Source organism: Mugil cephalus, chromosome 1 (genome assembly GCF_022458985.1).
Source record: "Mugil cephalus isolate CIBA_MC_2020 chromosome 1, CIBA_Mcephalus_1.1, whole genome shotgun sequence".
Lineage (NCBI taxonomy): Eukaryota > Metazoa > Chordata > Actinopteri > Mugiliformes > Mugilidae > Mugil > Mugil cephalus.
This window is the reverse complement of record NC_061770.1, coordinates 39,951,393-39,971,764: the sequence shown is the minus strand read 5'-3', so window position 1 is coordinate 39,971,764 and position 20,372 is coordinate 39,951,393. Positions and strand designations below refer to the sequence as shown.

At 41.9% G+C, this 20,372-nt stretch overlaps 1 protein-coding gene across 2 annotated transcripts in view; it reads right to left on the bottom strand.

Moving 5' to 3' along the window:
• Positions 1–3,250: 3,250 nt before the first annotated feature.
• Positions 3,251–20,372, bottom strand: part of slc8a4b (solute carrier family 8 member 4b) — a 102,209-nt gene continuing 85,087 nt past the window's right edge. Inside the window, exons 12-17 of one of the 2 annotated variants that reach the window (XM_047611026.1) lie at positions 18,859–18,965; positions 15,638–15,762; positions 13,743–13,778; positions 13,007–13,106; positions 11,970–12,242; positions 3,251–6,644 (exon numbers count right to left, since the gene is read on the bottom strand). In XM_047611026.1, the coding sequence (XP_047466982.1) occupies positions 6,265–6,644; positions 11,970–12,242; positions 13,007–13,106; positions 13,743–13,778; positions 15,638–15,762; positions 18,859–18,965 (1,021 nt within the window). In that variant the 3' untranslated portion in view covers positions 3,251–6,264. The remainder of the gene's footprint in view (positions 6,645–11,969; positions 12,243–13,006; positions 13,107–13,742; positions 13,779–15,637; positions 15,763–18,858; positions 18,966–20,372) is intronic. The other variant, XM_047611035.1, reaches the window with a different exon arrangement.

The window sequence follows — 20,372 nt, the reverse complement described above, 5'->3', positions numbered from 1 at the left end:
ATAAACCAGGGCTAATTTACTAACAGGCTAATCACTACGGTCCATTTCCTGATTGCTAGGCATGTAGTGCTAGGCATGTAAGTTGCTTCTTAATCCTGAAAGATATCCTCAGCATCAGCAGAAAAGATCCAGACGCAGTCCTGAACATTTGCCAGTCAAGTTTTATTTCGTTTTTGAGAAAAAAAAGAAAAAAAAACGAGAGAAAAGAAAAGTTTGGTCTTTGTAAACATCTATATCGTTTTTCATATCATGTCATGTTCAGCGTTTAAAAATACTTTACTCTTTACTACGACATTTCCAACATCAACACTGTATTCAGAATGGGTTTAATTCATGCATCGACACACTCATGGACGGAATGATACAAGAAGAAATGCACGCATCCGCACACAAACACACACAGACACTCCCACAACATAAAAAGGAAAAGAGCGCACTCTTACGTTGTTCTTCTACTCTCTGAGGGATTTTCTTCCTTCAACTAAACAAATCACCAAAACAACACGAAACGGTGAAAACGAAAAGTACAGTAAGATAATAATAAAATGAATGGAAAGAAAAAAAATATGAGATATATATAAATATCAAAAGCACTTTGTGAACTCATAAATAGGACTGCATGGATAAAATGTGACAACATATCTGAATATTTATAAGGTAGAGAGCAGTGGAGTGGCTAACACGGGCAGCGGGAAGAGAAGGCGAATGAACACGTGGATCAATAGATAGTGGTTGGAAAACACAAACACAAACACGCACACACACTGGTTTTCAAATCAGAAATGTGGAAAAACACAAATGTGCTCCTATTTGCTCTTTTATGGATTTTATGGATTTGTTCTTCGCAGTTTCTTCATGAGACGAAATATTAAATAAATAAATGAGACATTATAAAAGACATAAATAAACGTTAAATGCCAAAATGTTTAATATAACCAAGAATAGATGTTTATAGGACAATCCGATTTTTAACATTCAGGTCATTATTTTTTAATTTTATCATTCTTTATCATTATTATTATTGTTATTATTATTAGTAGTATTATTATTTAATGATCTCTGAGTTCTGAAATTGCTTGAGAAACATTCAGATATACATGAAAAGAAACACATTTTACGTATTTTTTAATTATTTCCCAGCGTCATTTTATCTTTTCTCTTTTCTTTTCATTTTTTGTGGGTGTGTTGCTTCCATATTTTTCATTTAAATGATTATTTATTTAATATTGTCTCCTGGCCGTCACAGGAAACAGTTTTTTTTCCCTCCACGGAGTCCTAAAAAATGTGAAGAGGGCCGTGTAAATTACGACAGCAGCCGCTTGAGTGCCACCACGTTTACCTGAATACAAACGACACTTATAAATACTTACATCGCACTCGCACGTACATACGCAGCCATCTCTTACACTGAAGGAATTCCATTTCAGTATCTTCAATCGGGCCTGTACTGCAATTCACGTGTAATTTTAGTGTTTATTTATTAGCTTATTATCCATTTCATTTTTGCACCAGTCTTCTGAGCGTGTGCTCTACATGTGTGTAAAAGAACACACCTGTGTGCACATGAGTGTGTTTGCATGTCTCCATCAGCTGATATAGAGTCAGTGACCTAAATGTCCAACAACCCTTTTTTTTCAAGCAATGCGCCAGGTTTCCCAGCCGTGATTGACAGCCAGACGCATTATACACCTAATCTTATTTGACGGGTACACACACCTGGCATGAGGGAGTACCGGGCAATTGACCACCCTCCCTCTTTCTCACTCTTTTTCACACACACACACACACACACACACACAAGAAAGGCAATCCAATTTCCAGGCATTTTTTTTTTTACTGTGGGTCAGGTTGGCGTCCGAATTCATTAATCGAGCGTATGGGACTGAGCCAGGGACACACAGGGCGAGCCCCCGTAAGGAGATTACACCCACTCACACACACACACACACACACACACACACTCACGCCAAGGCACAAATACGCACGGAGATCAGGTCACTTACACACAACGGAAACACATGCAAACAACGGGGAGGCACAGGGCAGTAGAAGAAACACACACACACACACGTAAAATACAAACGTATGTTGAATAACACGTTGAACGTCCACAGAGGGTGGGGTGGGGGTGGGAGGGTTTGAATGAGAAAACATATTGTCACATTCACTAGGAGAAAGGGCAACGCACACAACGCAAAGTGAGAAGTATTAAAGGTGACACACACACAATGTCTCACATAGACCGGCAACAGTCAAGAAGACAACGGCTCGCGGATAGAGGGTCGCTAAGCAACAGGCAAAAGACTAAAAATATGGTTAGCGTTTCTTCACTCGCTTAGAAAGCATGCACACACACGCTCACACACGCGCTCTGCTGTCCTCCAGCGAAGGCTTATCAACCTTTAAAAAGCCCACATTTCTAAATCCGTCCCGGTATTCTCGTGGCGTCAGCAGCACTATTATCCCGCCCACTCATTCTGGAGCTGTTACGGAAGCTTAAGTCATTGAGAAAAAAAAATAAATGAAAATAAAAGAGTCCTGTTGTCTCAGCAGCTGAGAAACCAGTGTCAAATGTTTAAAGATACTGTGCGCCAGAGAAAAGACTGAGGAGGAAGCAGACGTAACGAGCGGGTCTGGATGGAGAATTTCAAAATGGGAACATGGTGATTATATTGCTTCTGTTTCTAGCCGTGGTAGCACCGTGGTTCTAAGGATGACAACTTCAGTCTTGTCTCCGGACAACATCCACAGCGTGGACTCACGATATACACTCTCTAGCCATTTTATTAGGTACACCTTGCTAGTAAAAGGTTCAGAACTGCCTTAATTCTTCATGTCACACTTTCAACAAGGTGTTGGAAACATTCCTCAGAGGTTTTGGTCCATATTGACATGACAGCATCACACAGTTGCTATGATGAGAATCTCCTGTTCCACCACATCCCAAAGGTGATGGTCTACTGGACTGAGATGTGGTGACTGTGGAGGCCATTGTTCATACAGTGAACTCACTGTCATGTTCCAGAAACCAGTTTGAGATGATATGAGCTTTGTGACATGGTGCATTATCCTGCTGGAAGTAGCCGTCAGAAGATGGTCCACTGTGGTCATGAAGGGATGGACATGGTCAGCAACAATACTCAGGTAGGCTGTGGCATTTAAACCATGCTCAGTTTGTACTAAGGGCCCAAAGTGTGTCAAGAAAATATCCTCCACACCATTACACCACCAACACCAGCCTGAACCGTTGATACAAGGCAGGATGGATCCATGCTTTCGTGTTGTTTAGAAATTCTGGACCTGACATCTGAATGTCACAGCTGAAATCGAGACTCAGACCAGGCAACGTTTTTCCAATCGTCTATTATATTTGTGAACTGTAGTCTCAGTTCTTAGCTGACAGGAGTGACACCTAGTGTGGTTGCATTGAATTGCAGCCACTTAATTGGCTGATTAGAACAAGCAATTGAACAGGTGTACCTTATAAAGCGGCAAGTGAGCGTATGTGTGGTCTTTTTTTTCCTAACAAACAGATGACCCAGTGTTCAGCTGTCACAGGGATATAGAGATGTGGCGCCTTAAATCCCTCCATGCTCCGGGGCAGCTCTTCTACGAGGTGGTGACGTCGCGCCTGTTTTCTAGACGGCGACGTTAAATATATTTGCTGCCAACGCACCGATCCCTTGAATTAGAGTAAGAGCAGCATGGCAGGTGGCCAGACTCTTTCCGTCGATGAATGAACGTGGGCTGGAAGAAAAAAACAGCTGTTTTGAGGAAATCGCTTCAACTGCTGATTTCACAGATTTTTCTGCTGCGCGTAATTCGTTTCCACCTCCTCTCTGCAGCTTTCACAAAGCAACAGGAGCTAAAGTGTCAAAAAAACGTGTTAAAAGTGTGCATCTGTTTCGCATTTTCACAAGCACTGACCTCGGCGAGGTTACGTCAGACGCCTGCGTTTACACGGCGCTGAAAGGGTAATTTCTCAATATTTAACAAAGGGGAAGGTGGGCAGGTAAATTGTTGTTTTCGGTCCTATTTCCTCTCCGAGAGATAAGGAAAAGGTAAATTATTGTTTTCTCTCGGGAGGATTTTCCTCCTGGTTCCCGTACAATCAGCATGGCAGCATGTACAGTCGAGAGGCAGAGGAGTTTCTCTTTTCTTTACCGCTGCTAATGAGGGAGAACGCGCTGACATGCCACAAGCCATCCCTTCTGTCCGGCTTCAGTCCAGGTATTAAACCACATGAAGTAAATCTGGGCTTCAACACTTTCGCACGACAACGTGCCGCAGCGTTGTCAAATTTAGACGTCCCGTCATCTCACTGTCACTTTCACTCACACACACACACACACACACCAATGCCTGAGACAACAAACTTTTCGTGAAAATACACTGCACAGTTTTACCCCATAAAATATAGCAGGTCATCGAGCACGTTTAGTCGTGGAGCTTTGTGGGACAACGTCTGCAAAGCAAAGCGAAGCAAAGCGAAGCAGCTCTACCTGTGAAGTGATCTGTGACAATGTTCTTCTATCAGTTCTTTGGATAACGAGACTCGCGTTCTTCTTCTTCTTCTTTTTGTTTTTTGTAGTTGTCAGCTGAAGCGGAACAGTGATATTTCAGAGCTGCCGTACGTTTTCCTTTTCCCGCTTTCCCCTTTCTGCGTCTTTTCTCTCATTGTGTCAGAGAAAAACAAATAAACGAACACGGTTTTCCTGACAAAGAGGAGGACTAAATAAAATACCAAGGTTTTCTCACACACAAGAATAAAAGTTTCTTATATTACCATGTACAATTAGAAACACTGGGTATGGTCACAGATTTGATTCGTCGTCGACAACACTGGCGTCGCCGCGGTGACGGTCGCCATGCGCGCTGCTTCATTCCGATTGCTCCTTCCCCGTGTTGTGTTTATTGATAACTCTTGGCGTCACATAGCGCGAGTCCCCACTTGGCTCTGGTTGTTGGCCCCCCTCTCGTACTTCAACGTGTAAACGGTGCACATCACAATCTGCAGTGCATAATGCGTCTGCACTACACACTTCTTCTTCTTCTTCTTCTTCTTCTTCCAGGTGCTAATGAAACACCTTCAAGTCACTCAACTTTCATCTTATCACGTTGTATTTATATATACGTTTTGTTGTTTTTTTTTTGTTCGTGTTTTTTTTTTAACTTTACAATTGCACGGTAACAACATCAACACGTGACGCCATTAAAAAGTTTAGGAAATAAAGTGTTTACGGGGGGGCGGGGGCGGCGTAAAATGGAGGAGGACTTGAGATCGGCTCGATTAAAAAGAGGGCTGGATCGGTGGCGACTACAGAGTTTCATTACCACAACTTTAAGACTATTCCTAGGGTGGAGATAAAAGTAAGGCAAGAGGGAGGGGGCGGAGGAGAGAGTCTTGTGGCGTGTGTGGGTGTCCGTGTGGTGTCGTGGGGGTATTTTGCACAGTGTATCCAGGAAGAAAAGGAAAAAGAAAATGGTCAGTTTTCGTCTCGCCTGCAAGTTGGTGAGTGGTCCTCTGCTGCAGAATCACCTGAGGGCCCCGCGGAGTTTGTGTCTGTGTGTGAAGAGGTTTGAGGGAAAACACGCTTTGAGAGAGAAGTCGCTGACGGCGTCGGATACAGTTCAGTTCGAAGGTTGTGATCGGAGGGTCCCCGGTTCCCGTGACGACTGAGAAGATGGAGGGAGCGAGAGACGGAGTGAGGAGGAGGAGGAGGAGGAGGAGGAGGGGCTGCAGATGATCTCTTTTTACCCATCGCTTCTTCTTCTACTTTATTCCTTGTCTTCTTCTTCTCTCCGTTCTCCCCATCATCATCTTTTTATCTCCTTCTGTTGCTTCTAGCTGCCTTTCTCATCTGTTCCACATTTATTTTTCATCTTTATCCTTCATCTCAGCTTTCCCCTTCAAAGGCGGACTTGCCAGCGCACTCGACTGAGACTAAACTGTGTGTCCCACTGTTTGCTGATGACACTTTTCCTTCAAATGCGCGTTGTAATTTTCAGCATCGCGGAACGTTTCCGTTTCCGTTCTGGATAAATGAGGATGAGGTTTTGTCTGAGGGCAACATCATTTGTTTGGGCATTGTAAGGTTTTAGTGTTTCATTAAGGTTCACGTTCTCCCTTCGTTAATAAATATAAGGAGAAAAAACATCTGAAATACGTTAAAGATTTGCCTCCTCCCCGTCTCTCCTGCACCTCTCTCCCTCCTTCTCTTCATATTGGCAGTGGGTCTCTCTCCCTCCGCTCTCCTTCTCCTTTTAAAACATAGGAAAATGGCAGTAGGCCTCCATGGAAGCCAGCAGGATGTAAATCAGCCACAGCGTGACGAACATGAAGGACGTCAGCAACTTGCAAGTCCGCGGCCCGCCCAGCTCGCCGCCGGCCACAGAGGGCCGCCGCCTGTACAGCAGCGTGAGCACGCATACCACGGCCAGGATGGTGAAGAGGGTGACGGAGAAGGCCAGGTTTCCGGGGTCCACCAAGAAACGCTTGCCGTCGGAGCGCCAGGCGATGGCGGCGATGGTCCACGCCACGCCAATGCCCAGGAAGACGTTGACGGCGTTGGAGCCCGTGACGTTGCCGATGGAGGCGTCAGCGTACTGGTCCTGGATGGCGGCGACCTTGCTGGCAAACGTGTCTGGAGGAAATAAAAAAAAAAAAAAAGTTTCATCATTTGTAAGCTGTAAAAATCGTTAAATTAACTTTTTGATCAATGAATGCCTTGCTTTGGCCAAAATTATGCTATTTTCCCGCGAATAAACGTGACACAAGCAGAAATGTCTGAGCAATGAAGCCCATGCGGAAGTGCAAAAACCTGCAGTTCATCGAGTGGCCACTTGAGGCTCCAAAAGGGAGCAAAACCCCATAGACCCCTATGTTAAATGTCCCAACTTTACAGCATTATTAAACATGTTTACAGCCTGGTACAAAAAAAGATTTTGGTTTATTTTACTATTCAACTGTAATGGGGCGAACTTTTTTCTTACTCATTTGTTTATTTTGTTTATTAAGGTGTAACTACATAATTAAGGACGTTATCGCTTTGATTGACAGGCAGTAGCCTGAGCTAACAGGTAGCGGAGAGTTGGGTGGGCGGCTCTCAACGGTCAGATTGCTTTAGGTCCGCCCCAAAATGACCCCCATGTCCATATTTGGAGTATCCGTGGGCGGAGTCAAGCTCATCCAACATGGTGATGGGAGCTCCGCCCACTTCAGGGTTCATTTTCGAGATTCAGAATCCAGTGGGTGACGTCATGACGGGTTGGTCCATAGTATAGACAGTCAATGAGTCAACATGGTGCAGTTCAAGAGTGGAGCTTATTTGGATCTTGAACATGCATCAACATTATATTAACTACATAAAATGACCCTTCAGAACTGAAGTAGCTACTCAAATTTGTGGCAAAACGTCTTTAAGAAATTCTACAAGTCCAGTTGCCTTCATTCAACGCCTTTTGGATTACCACGACCTGGATGACTGAGAACCTTCACAGACATATATAAAATGACTGAAACCATGCTTTATTTAACGTGTATTTTAGTGTTTTAGTTTGGCCCAAGTCCCCTCCACTAACACGGAGGAGGCGGAGCTTAGGACCTGCACTGCAGCCAGAAGGCGGTCTTTACTTTTGAGGAGCAGTTCCACCAATTTATATTTATACTGTCTACTGTGAAAGTCTATATAGGTTCATAAAAACAAGGCTTAAAAGTAGAACATCAACCTACGGTGACAGAAAACAATACAACACTGGTGTAAGGCCAATGAAACCAGTGGCATTTGGATATCTGCCTGGAGGCTTCCTCACTAACCACAGAGGAAATCACCTCAAACAAACACACATTAATCTCACTCCCACAAACGTCCGGATAAACACTGTGAATTATCAAGGTATTGGGAAAATCAAGGTGGAAACAACAATCGGACATCGAATGTATCACAGACAGGACGGTTCAATAAAAGCTGCACTGATAACTGAGCATGGAGAGCAGCAAGGAAGGTCTGCTGTCGGAGGCGGCTTCAGCTTTTCAACCTGGGGCTTTTTCTGCTCTGCTAGGAGTATTGGTCGAGATAACTTTAGACCTCATTTTGTGCAGATCACACGCGTGAGGCTGCCAATTTAGTGTGAGTACACATCTAGAGAGGCATCAAAAAGAAGACATTTCACTCTGATGGCTGACTGTAGAGCAGAGAAAACAGATGAAGAGCTTTATTAAATGGAGGAGGACAGAGTGATCTAGACCGTGGAGCTACTGCAAATTAGCAGCTCCGGCTAATTAAAGGTAGCTAATCCTGGTAGATTACATTTATCCACTGTGCATATGAATACCAAATTCACTTTCTGGCTAATCTAACATCCTGGTGTTTGGGCTGTTTCCTATAAGACAGCTCCTAGTCCTAAAACTCTCTAAGACATCCCCAACAACATCAATGTAGCTGCATTCACAGTGTGCACGCAGCATGAGAAATTATTTCTGTAAAATGTGTGTTTTTTCTTGAATTCTTGAAACTCATAACTCAACAATGTGGATTGATTTTTTTCTTTTTTAAATAATTGAATCAATCGGTAAATGTTATTTTTCTTTTCGTATGTGCAAAATGAAACATAAGCATGATTACTTAATGATGAGTCTTGCTGCAGTTCATTCGGTAGCTGTATACTGGCACAAGCATGTGCAAAAATCAGCGTCATAAATGATGTAAAGCGCGGTATGTAGGTGTGCACAAGTGAGCCCTTTGGTGCAAAGCTCAAAGACTTCACAACTGGGTTGGCAGGGAACGCCGGGGAAACAGCTGCCAGTCGTTGTGCGCTTATCTCGGCTTATTTCTATTTTTAGACGGGCTGGTGAGACGAGTCTCAGTTCTCATTTGAATACTAGCAAGATTAGTTGAAATTCATTTCCCAACGTAGAAACTGTCTTCTAAAACTTTTTCTTTTCCAGGGCTTTGGGGGACTGATGAAGTGGAATCCTGTTGGTGGCAGGCCACACAAACAGCAGTGAAAAGTTTGGGTGCTGGCGGACACCCAGGTGAGAGATTTGAATCTGAGTCATGCACTGCACTAACTAATGCTGGCAGCACAGGAGAACATATCGCTTACTATATGCTGGCACCAATCGTCACTCTTCTGGTCTCCTTTATGGTATTAAACATCTGGCCACTCTAGATAAAGACAGCTATGCATGGTCCAAACCGAATTTTCTCGTTCATACCTCTTAACTCTTTGACCTCCACACTAGGAAATATTAATCGATACGATAATACGATACGATCAATACGATTAATTAATACGATTAATCAAGATTAAATATTATTTATTTTTATTATATTTATAGTGTGCACTGCAAACTGAGTATTTTCACATATATCACTTTTAAAATGTTCACACGATTGCACATTAAGCCGTGTTCAAAAGTGTTATATGTCAAAAATGCTACAGCTTAGATATTTGTATATATAATGTGTTGGGCAAATTTGTGCATCTTACAAAACTGAGAAATAAAGCATTATATTGTCTTCTACTACTACTACTACAAAAAAGATCAACTGTGTGGTTACACTGCCAGTCAAACATAATAATAATAATGCATTGGTTTTATTCACTTTTCCATTTTTAGATGCAAAGCGCTTACAATTCTATGCATTATTCATTCGCTCACACAGTCACACTCTGGTGGTGGTAAAACATCTCAGTAGTCACAGCTGCCCTGGGGCAGACTGACGGAAACGTGGCGGCCAATGTGCGCCTACGCACCAGGGAGCGCACACCTGGGGGCAAGGTCGGTTAAGTGTGTTGCCCAAGGACTAAATCGTTGGTTGATTAGACATTTTTTGTATATTTTTGTATATTTCCCCCCACAAATTTAAATTTCTTTGAATACCCATTAACATGAATCCAATATATTTCAGTAAAGGGATCAGGGATAGATTAATATTGAATGCAAAATGATAAGAATAATGTATATTTATAAATAGCACTAGGCTGAGTTTAATATAGAATATAGGGTATATGATTACTAAATTAAAACATTACATCCCTCGCATCAGTAACGAATATGCCTAGTGTACCAGTGTGTGAGAAGACGACGTGTGATTTCTGCATGACTTGTTCAGCAACAATGCAAATATCAAACCCTGCTCACTATTTAAATGAATCAGACGGTTACAAATGAGCTCCATAAACGTCTCCTTAAACCATCAAATACATTTTGCGGTGCACGGCCCTCGACTGACGCTACTGCTCTAATTGCCTGAATCGTCAAAATTCGGCGTAAATTGCCCGGATAATCCTTGAGCGTGTCTCTGAGGTAATAATGTAGAAATGCTTTTATGAATCTAAGGGAGGAGATAAAAACAGAGGGAGGAGGAGGAGGAGGGAAGGGTGCCAGGGAAACGTGAGAGGAGATGAAACGCACATACATTTCTGTAAACTCTCCCAGTGGAAGTTATAATGACCTGCTGGACTGGCTGCTCCCTAACTTGCATCACCTGCGTGGACACGCACACCTAGGCACCGGAGCACACACGGGTCAGAATGATGGATGATACAATAACAAAAACACAGCATCCAATAAGAGAGGGAACAAAACAGAGGAGTAAGGTAACACCAAGTCAGAATAATAAATTGACCGGGACGGGGCAGAAGAGCAGGCATAGTAGATAAGAGAGGTGGACCAAGAGAGTTGTGAGGGAAGAATAGATGGAGAAGGAGATAAAACAAAGTAAAAGAGACTCACATGAGCAGAAATGAAAAGAACGTGTTTTGTGACAGAAGGCACGCGCCGACGACGGATATCAAAACTGTGTTTGCAGCTTCACACAGCGTTAACACGGCTGCAGAAGGAATTGATTAACACAGCACTTTTCCGGAGGCCTCGCCGCAAGCTACCGCCTGAGAGAGCAGCAAAGGAGCTGTTTCTATGAATCATACAGAGGGGCAACAATAAACCGGCTGGCGAGAGGAACGGGGAAGGGAATAGAATTAAAGCCGTGGGACGAGCTCGGTTTCGAAGCCTGTGGTGGAGGTTTTTCAAATAAATTTTGATTTCCAGCACGCGCATGACAGTGGCTGCCATCCTTTTATTTGTGTATTGTCTGTCACATCTGAACTTTATAGAGGAAATATGCAGCTCATTTCATGTCCAGTCTAACAGATGCGTTGTGTGATGGAAGGTTGGTAATAGTGACACATATAACAAACAAGGAAAATAATTACACAGAGTCAACTCTATTCATATAATAGGATTTAGAGTTAGAGAACAAGATCTGGACTGCTTCACTTTCCAAGTTAAAATGTTTTGAAAGGTTGCCTAAGATAAATCATCAGAACATCTCCCAGTGCAGGTTGTTCCAAACTTTAAACAAAACAGACATCACTGAGGTTTTATCTGCACGCAGTTCAGGTTTGAATGGACGAGCCAAGAAATTAAGTTAAAAGCTTCATACGTTCTTAACAGATTTACGGACGTCTTGCAACGGACGTGTTATATGGAGGACCAAAACTGCCATAATAATAAACAAATAATTGGAAAAGGAAATTGCAATTAAATACATAAACATACATTTTTTTCTCAAGCATGTGTGGCATTAATGGCCTCTGGCCTTATACATTTAGTATCTTCCAGGATTAGCTACCTTTTTGTTCCATGTGGTTGTGGTGTTGTTTGACTTTTAATTTGTCTTCTTCTGCTTTTGCCTCAGGTCTGCAGCCCCCCCACTGCTACCCCCCTGCACGGCCACCCTACTGTTGCACATGTTTGAAATTTGAACCTGTGTATTATTTGAACAGCTTAATATTGAATGCAAAATGACAAAAATAATAATATATATTTATAAAAAGCACTAGGCCGAGTTTAATATAGAACCCATATAGTTGGCCTGAAAAACGTTGAAGACCCAAAGTAAGCGTTTGTTCAAATAATGTATTTACTGAGAAGACATCACACCACTCAGGTGCTGCCTCACCTGGCACCGACGTTCCCAGCGCCACGAACACTACAGCCGTCACAGAGTCCTTCAGTCCTATCGTGCAGCCGAAGTGCGACGCCAGATCGCCGGTGACCGCCGTGAGGACGCCGATAAGCGATATGGACACGATGAAGCAGGCCCAGCCGTTCCAGTACTCCGTGGGCGGGACGAAGGCGAACAGAACCTTCCAGAAGACGGTGAGGAAGTGCATGATGTAGTCGAAGCAGGACGGCAGCCGCTCCTCGCCGCTCTCCTCCTCGTCGTCGTCTCCTTTGGGTGAAGCGGGAGGTTGAAAGTGGGGAAAACAGCAAAAGTGGCAGAGGGACAATTAAAAGACGGCGGTTGAGTGTAAAAATGGAGACAACTGGAGTGAGAAAGATGAACTTCTTATTGAAGAATTTGCTACGTATAGCACTAGCTTTGTTGGTGGCTAGCTTAGCTTAGCATAAAGTCTGTCTACAGGTGTAAAAACAAAAACAACTACCTACTAGCCTTTCAGAGTTTGCTAAACTCTACAACTTAAAAACAAAAAATCATGTACGTTGTTACACACAAAGTTACCTGCAGCTATTATCTAGCAAACAGAGGCTAACATTGGGTCTTTGCATAAACTGACAAGACAAATCATTAATAAGACAGTTTTAAGTTCAAGAGTGAAGCTAGTTGTTGCAGTGTTTCCAGAGATTATGCTATGCTAAGTTGTTGCTGGTTCATATTTTGCATTTAAGTATAGCCAACCCTAACCCAGTTCGCACTATTCTCTAATATGTATTCATCTTTTGAAGCAAAACTAAGAAATATTTCACCCCCCGACAGCGATGAAACCTTCATAACAAGAAAACTATGAGTCACTTTAAATAAATGCATGACGCAGCTGCAAATAAATATGCTGAGGCAAACGTCTGACAAATATTACTTCTCATCATCCATCATCTTTTTTCAAAATGAAGTCAAGATGTCAAGCGAAAACCCTCGTTCATAAATCAAAATGACGCCATAAGGCCTGTGCGAATGTGTGAGCGTGTGTGTGTTACCTGCGCTAACGGTAACAGCGTTGACAAACTGCTCCCTCCAGCTGCTGCTTCCCACCACCAAAGCCAGGTTTGTCTTCTTGATCAACTTATCTACTGTACTCTACACACATACACACACACAGACACACACACACAAATACATGCACCCAAAAGCAAACATGCAAGAGTATACAGAACAGGAAAGACAAAACACTTAATTTGTTATGTCGCCATATGGCTACACAGAAAGAGGAAAATGATGATTTCAAGCTTTTCAATTAAAACCCAGAGATACATTTAAAAAGTACAACACCGACATTTCGATTTATAGGCTGTGCTAACTAATACAGTGCCGCGAAGCTGACTGCGATGCCACATCTTACTGATGCTCACTGGGAAATCTAGGAAACACCTTCAGGCGTACTGGTTGAGTTTTCTGTTTAAAGCAGAAAGAAAGAGGAATAATAAAAGATGTTCATGCAAAACGGCTCCCAGCAGCTACAGAGCATCGCACCGGCAGTCATTATTGTAACTCATCTGACAGAGCTTTGAGAAAATCTGAAAGTTAATGGAAACAGAAACAGGGAACAGTGTTGTACTGTAACAGTCGTCTGTGAGAGAAATCATAAATTAATCCCAACGTGAGCTGGAACTTAAGAATTTGTAAATTGTGATGTGATGGAGGACACATGCACCAACTTGGAGTATTTTACAGCAGTAGATTTAAGAACAAGCATGCATGATAAAGATAGATAACCTGTTCAGCCCGCCATAAAAGTGTATTCACTGCTCTCTGCACATACACACACACACACACACAATGAAACAGATGGACAAATTAGCAAAATAAATCTGTAAACAAATAGGCGAATATGATAAGAATGGTTTTAGTTAAAACAACAACAACAGCACGAAAACACATACAGCATGAGATGAAATAAAATGAAGCGACACAATGGAAAGACAAAATAATCAAAGCTGAATCTGAGACAGACGCCTCTAGTTTGTGAATGAAGTTTACAGTAATGATCCGTGGCAAAATTACAAACTAATAAAAACACACTCCTGCCATATAATTTACTGGATGAATTATCAATAGAATTTTTTTTTCTTTTTCAGTTGTGTCCTGAAGTGAAATGGCAGCTTATCTTGAAGAAGTTTAATTAATGGTCTTTTGCAGGCCGTATTAAAATTAAGTCCACAAGATTCTTAGCAGAGAATCCGTTAGTCTACATCCATTACAAGTCTTAATCATTCATTCTCTGTTCTGGGGCAGCTGACAGTTTCTTATGTTGGTTCATCTTTTAGGGGATATTAAAAGTAGCAACGCAACAGAAGTGATAGAAGTAAGGAGGAATGTTGACTAACTTCTTGGCTTTTTTAAGTGTTGCTTATTTTATTATTTATTTTCTACCTCTTGGCCAAATTTTCAGGAAACTTGGTATTCACATCCGTTTCTACGCAGACGACACCCAGCTCTACCTCTCTACTAACATTAATTCTACTTGATGGATGAGTTATATAATAAGCTACATAATAGTGAGAAACCTGACGTGCTCCTTCTGTGTACTAAATACACCCTGGCCCAAGACTATGGAGGACCAACTCCGCCATTATTAAAAATAAATGAATACATGAAAGTGATAACTACAGATATATGGCATAAATAAATAAATAAATCACTTAATACCTAAATATATATGCCATAATTAATGAATTAAATAAATAAATACCTAAATACGGTTGTGTCGGTGAACTACACCAAATTCAACAGTCTATCAATCAGGTTTTCTACTGCAAAAAGTAAAAAGTTCCGACTGACAGTGTTACTTTCTGCCACATCAGCTACGTGCCTCAGCTCTGCAGCAGTCTCCTGGTGTGAAGTTGCTTGGTCGCCTGCGTTACCTGGATGACTGTAAAAAGCAAGGCATGTGCAGTCGATCCGAGCACTCGCCTGAACTTTTCATTGGCGAAAAATTCAGCCAATGTGGTCAGCGCCCTACATTTCATAGCACGCATCAATAAATAAATAGCACTTACGGCACATATTTAGGTATTTATTTCATTTAATTATTTATGGCATATATATTTAGGTATTAAGTGGTTAATTTATTAATTTATGACATATATCTGTAGGTATTTTATTTATTAATTAATTCATTTATTTATTTTTTAATTATGGCAGAGTGTGTCTTCCATACAGGTCGACCATTTATTTCTGAACACTGACAACTCCACAGCTTGTCCTTAGGTTAAGAGCCTAGATGTCATCCTTGACATTTTATCCTGTGAAGCACACATCAATAAAATTACTCGGTCAGGGTTTTTCCTCCAACACTGTTCACTCACTTCTCTTCCATTTTCCTCACTACACCTCCTGTCTGCCCCTTGCCACTGTAACTTTCTGCCACAGGGTATTTCTAACTCTTTCCCAACTTTCAAATCAAACCTAAATCCCAAACTTTTTAAACTCCTTTACTTTATATGGCAGCGACCTGTTAGGCTCCACTCAAATTAAGTTTGTATTGATGTTCATTTTATGTCTTTGTTACCTGATTAGTTTTTATTGTGCTTGTGAGGAGTCATTGAGTGTCTTGGAAGACACCAATAAATAAAATGCATTATTAATGCAGCATCTGCATGCACACTTACCTTGAACTCGTAGGACTCTTCTATGACCACTTCTACTTGAGTGTGTTCGCCCAGACTGGGACAGCCCATCTTGGCCACCTCTTCCTCCTCTGCTCCCACCACTGGCTTGTTCTCGTTGGAGTCACCTGAACGACCACAGGGAGGAACAAGTTAGTTTAGCAGATGTTATAAAATACGTCAAAGAACCCAGTGGTAGGAATTCAGATATTCTTATGTTCACCAAGGTAAACATGAGCAGTGCTAGGCTCCTTTTACACAGTGTTTTGGGGACTATATGTGCTTTTATTTGGAAATTTGCTTTGCTTTTTTTTTAAACGCAGACAGAGAAAAGAAGCAAGATGAAATCCCTTTAACTAAAAATGACACATGAGCTTCACGGTCACAGTAGGTTTAATTCTGGCTACAGCTGAACTGAGAAACGGTCCACAATCAGAAGCTGTGTCCTACTGTATTAAAAAAAAATAAAAAATCATTACTGCCTTGTCTAATGCAATAGATTGTGGTGAATAACCTTTGAATTACAAACGACAAATGCCTGTGTTTGCCTCATTTGAAGAAATTTGAGAAAATCTTACTTTGTTATTAAAGTCTTTACAATTTTATTTCATTCATTCATAAAGTTATTCAAGATTATTTGGTGAAGTGCTGTTTTTTAATTTATTTATATAAGAAAGTTGCTAATATTTCGTATACCCTTTAACATTTCAACAATCCAAAAGATTACTTTCATCAATACTTTCAATCCTTTTCTTTTACTTGGGCCTATAAATCTTTCAAAACTGCTCACAAGAAACCAATCTCCAGCAGACTGTGCTGTGAGTTACTATTGAGTGGCATTTAATTGTCCGACTGTGCCCGTAGGTGTCTCCATATAGTCAGTTTTCAGATAATCTGTTTAGTGCGGCTGCTTCTACACAACTATCTCAAGTCGAATCATTCAAGTTTTTGTTCTCAATTTAGCCACGGCGATCTCGTTTCAACGCGCGCAGTCAGCTGTGAACCAACATAATGTAAATGCTAATGTTCAAACGCTGACGTGACACATGGGAATCCAAGCTGTCAAGCTTTGGATGGAATTAACAAATAATAGGAATTTATATTTTCTCCCACCTTTCTAGCTTCCCATTACCATATGCTGCATCATCCACTCCCCCTGTTTTCACCCATGTGTCTCCTCAATGCCTCCTCACATGCTGCGACAGCCGCCGTTATCGGTGTCGACCGGCTGTAATTGAAAAGCCGTGTACAGTTTGCGATACAGTACTGTGCGTGGTGGAGTGTGGGTAAATGTCAGTCTACGTGCTCCGTGACAGCGTTATGAAACCAATTATATTTCCCTGTAATGAAACATGCCCCAGGCTGTTGGCTCTTCGTGTTTGACACTCAGACTGTGGACCTGTATTCCACTAGGCGAGTCTATCTGCATGTTAGGAGATAAAAGACACTGACTGTGGTGTGTCTAATTTGGCCCCACGTGACACGGACCGTACTACGGCCTGATGAGGGATGGCGTCCTTGCTGGGGACGAGTCCTACTGGTTGTTTGGACACCTGTGAGCCTCTTTGCTGACAGTTTGATAGAAGTGGCTCCTCCTTAATTTCTTTAAAATCACATTAACATGAATCCCACATATTTCAGTAAAGGGATAAATGGAGGCAGAAGACGTTGTCTTTCAGTCAGGACTTCACTCATTCAGTGATACAGGAGTTTTACACAGAGCTGTCAATCAAAGCTTCCTGTACACAGTAGGCCCCGCCCCTATCGCTGCTGAGCCAATCACGAGGCTGCACATTACACACTGACTCTGTTCAGGTTCCCTGCTACAGACGCATGCTGCGATATTAGCAGATGAGAAGCTAACGGTGCAGCTAGCTCCGATCAGCCAACTACTGAGGCCAAAATAACTCATTGATTCACTGTCCCTACTGCATTTAACTATGTTTAAAGTTAAACCCTGAATCTGTCAATTATTTATACATACACCAGGTGGGTATGATGATGTCTGGTATGTTTACTGCCACCCCACTGTTAGATGTATTTCAAATATAAAAATGAATATTTAAACCTGTGTATTATTTGAATAGCTTAATGCTGAATGCAACATGATAATAAAAATGTATATTTATAAATAGCACTAGGCTGAGTTTAATTTATAACACATATAGTAGGTAGGGGGTCCCTACTTAATCAGTTTGAAGTCCTTGGCCTGAAGAACATTGAAGACTCCAGATCTAAACTACAAATTTAAAATCATGATGTCACTTAAAACACAAAGTATAGATGAGGTCGTGCTGGACGGACGTGAGACGTTGCACCGGCGTATCTGTATCAAACTTCGCGGCGATCGAAGCGATAGACTGAACAATTGACATTTCCATCCCCAGAGCGGTGCCATTAGGAAGGCGGCATGGATCCGTATTGCGCCAAATCATTTGACTGATTGGACGGCCAAAAGCAAATTTCACAGGAATCTTTAGTGCTTTCTAAAGGTCAGACGTGTGTCTCTCTGTTAATAACAGGAAATGGAACTAAAGAGGTGTTGTCGTCAAGAGTAAAGAGAAAGGAAGAAAGAAACAAAGGAGTGGAATTTATTCTAACAGCAGCAGGAGAGCAGACCCAAGCCACGCTGCAGAAATTACTTATTGACTCTCAGGATCACCTGCTAGTGATTAGCCATCTAATGAGCCTTTTAGATTTTCAGCTAAACCCCTTCAGTTCTTAAAAAAAGTGCTTTTTATATTCTTTCTCATTTTTCTTTCTCAATTTCCAACTGATTTTTGGACAGAAATGTCAGGTCAGAGAAAAGAGGCTGCTAATAGAAAACACGGAAGCTCCCTGGTTATTTACATTCATTAAACGTATTAATATTAATGAAATTAAGCAAACACTGATTAGGCTAAGTCATTATTCTTGCGTTGCCTGCGGCGAGGTCGCCATCACTTCAAAAACACCTCACAGCTCACGGCCGGTTCCCTTTTTTTTTTTTTTTTTCAATTCGTTTCCAAGCCACATCTTCAGTGGTTCAAAGTGAAATGTTTCCCCAGTTTATCTGAGTTTAGACCGGAGGCTTCAGGCAATCAATGCAAGTCTCACCCTGTTTCTAGGCGACAGTAGTCGGGAAGGAGGCCTCCAGACTCCAGTCAGGGTTAAATAAAGACTTCATTCTGTCTGTTTCGCAGTCACACAGAAACACACAAAGTCAACAGGCAGACAGGGCCCACCGTGTTTCTGTCCTATCTCCAGCAGGATGGGCTCTCCCAGCTCGATGGTGAAGGACTTGTTCTTCTCGTACTCCTCGTCGTCGATAATTTTCACCTCGATGATCTTCCTGTAAAAGAAAAAAAAAAGAGAATAGAAGAAGGATGAGACACGGTGAGTGTATTCCACATAATTACCCTTTCAGTTTTATGTTCTCACTCATCGTAAAGGGTTTGGCCATTGAAGTCTATTAAAACTCTGCGATCAGACTTCTCCTGCTCCACAAAACACAGCGCCACAGAACAAAGAGCACGATCCTCATTACTCCTAAAACCTCAAAAAACAGCAACGACACATCTCAGAATTTAAATGAAAATTCATAAATTCGCTGCTAACTTTACAAAGAATGTGTATTGTGTGTAAAAAATGAAGACTTGAAGTCCAGGGTCACATTACTCAGCAGGACGTTATATGTGGCTGTTAACTTTGCCCCAGGCCCTGATATTTATATATATATATATAAAAAAAATCTTCAGATGACAGCGATGCAGTGCTCAGCACAGGCACTGCTGAGATATTTTCAATTACGAGCCACCCCCGGGGAGAGCCCCGAAATGCAGTGCAGCGAGTTTTGAGGGAATGTGTGCAATCTAAAACGGTAAATTGAAAAAGACAATGCGTGGGGACGTTTAAAAATAGCGCGCGCAAAGGCGGCGGCGTCTCGGTCGCTGTAGAAGACGATTTGCTGATATTTCTTCATGTGAGAGACGGAATGGCATTCAGTCAGAAACTACTGTTTTCATTGACAAAAATCATAATAAAACAAACATACACGCAGCGGCCACTTTATTAGGTACACCTGTTCGAACGCTTGTTAGCACAAATAGCTAATCAGACGATTCGGTGCATTTAAGCATGTAGAGGTGATCTGGACTGGGTAGATATTTAACAGGCCTGGTTTTACCTCCTGTCGCAGACCTTTTTACACATCATGTCTGCATAAAATGTCCACACAGTTGTTGTTCTACATATATTAAATCACACAGTGCATACGTTCGTATGTGCTACCTTACCGCCATCACTGCCTTTGCACGATATGTTACTTTCTCCAGTTGCAGATAATTAAAGAACGAAACGTATGACAGGAAACATTTTGTGTGTGCACAGTTGCTTTTGTGCAAGTAAACAAACAAAAGAATCAGTTCAAAAACACTGACCCATGGTTCTTGTTGCTTTACTTTACCGTGAAGCTAAAGGCTGCAACTAGTTCAGATAATGAACTTCTCAATACATAAATACAACAACACGCCTCATCCCCATCCTTCCAACCAGAGGCCTCCTCATCTGAGATGCAAATATCCTACTCCTCCATCTGTTCTGCATCTCTATGGTCGCTGCCTCCGCCCCGACATCCACCTGCAGGCTCCGTCTAGACCGGAGGGATGATATTTACTCGTGACTCAACCAGCGCGGCGACGCTGCGCAAATGTATTCCGCGGGGAGTGATTAGGTCAGAGTCAACAACAAACTCTGCAAA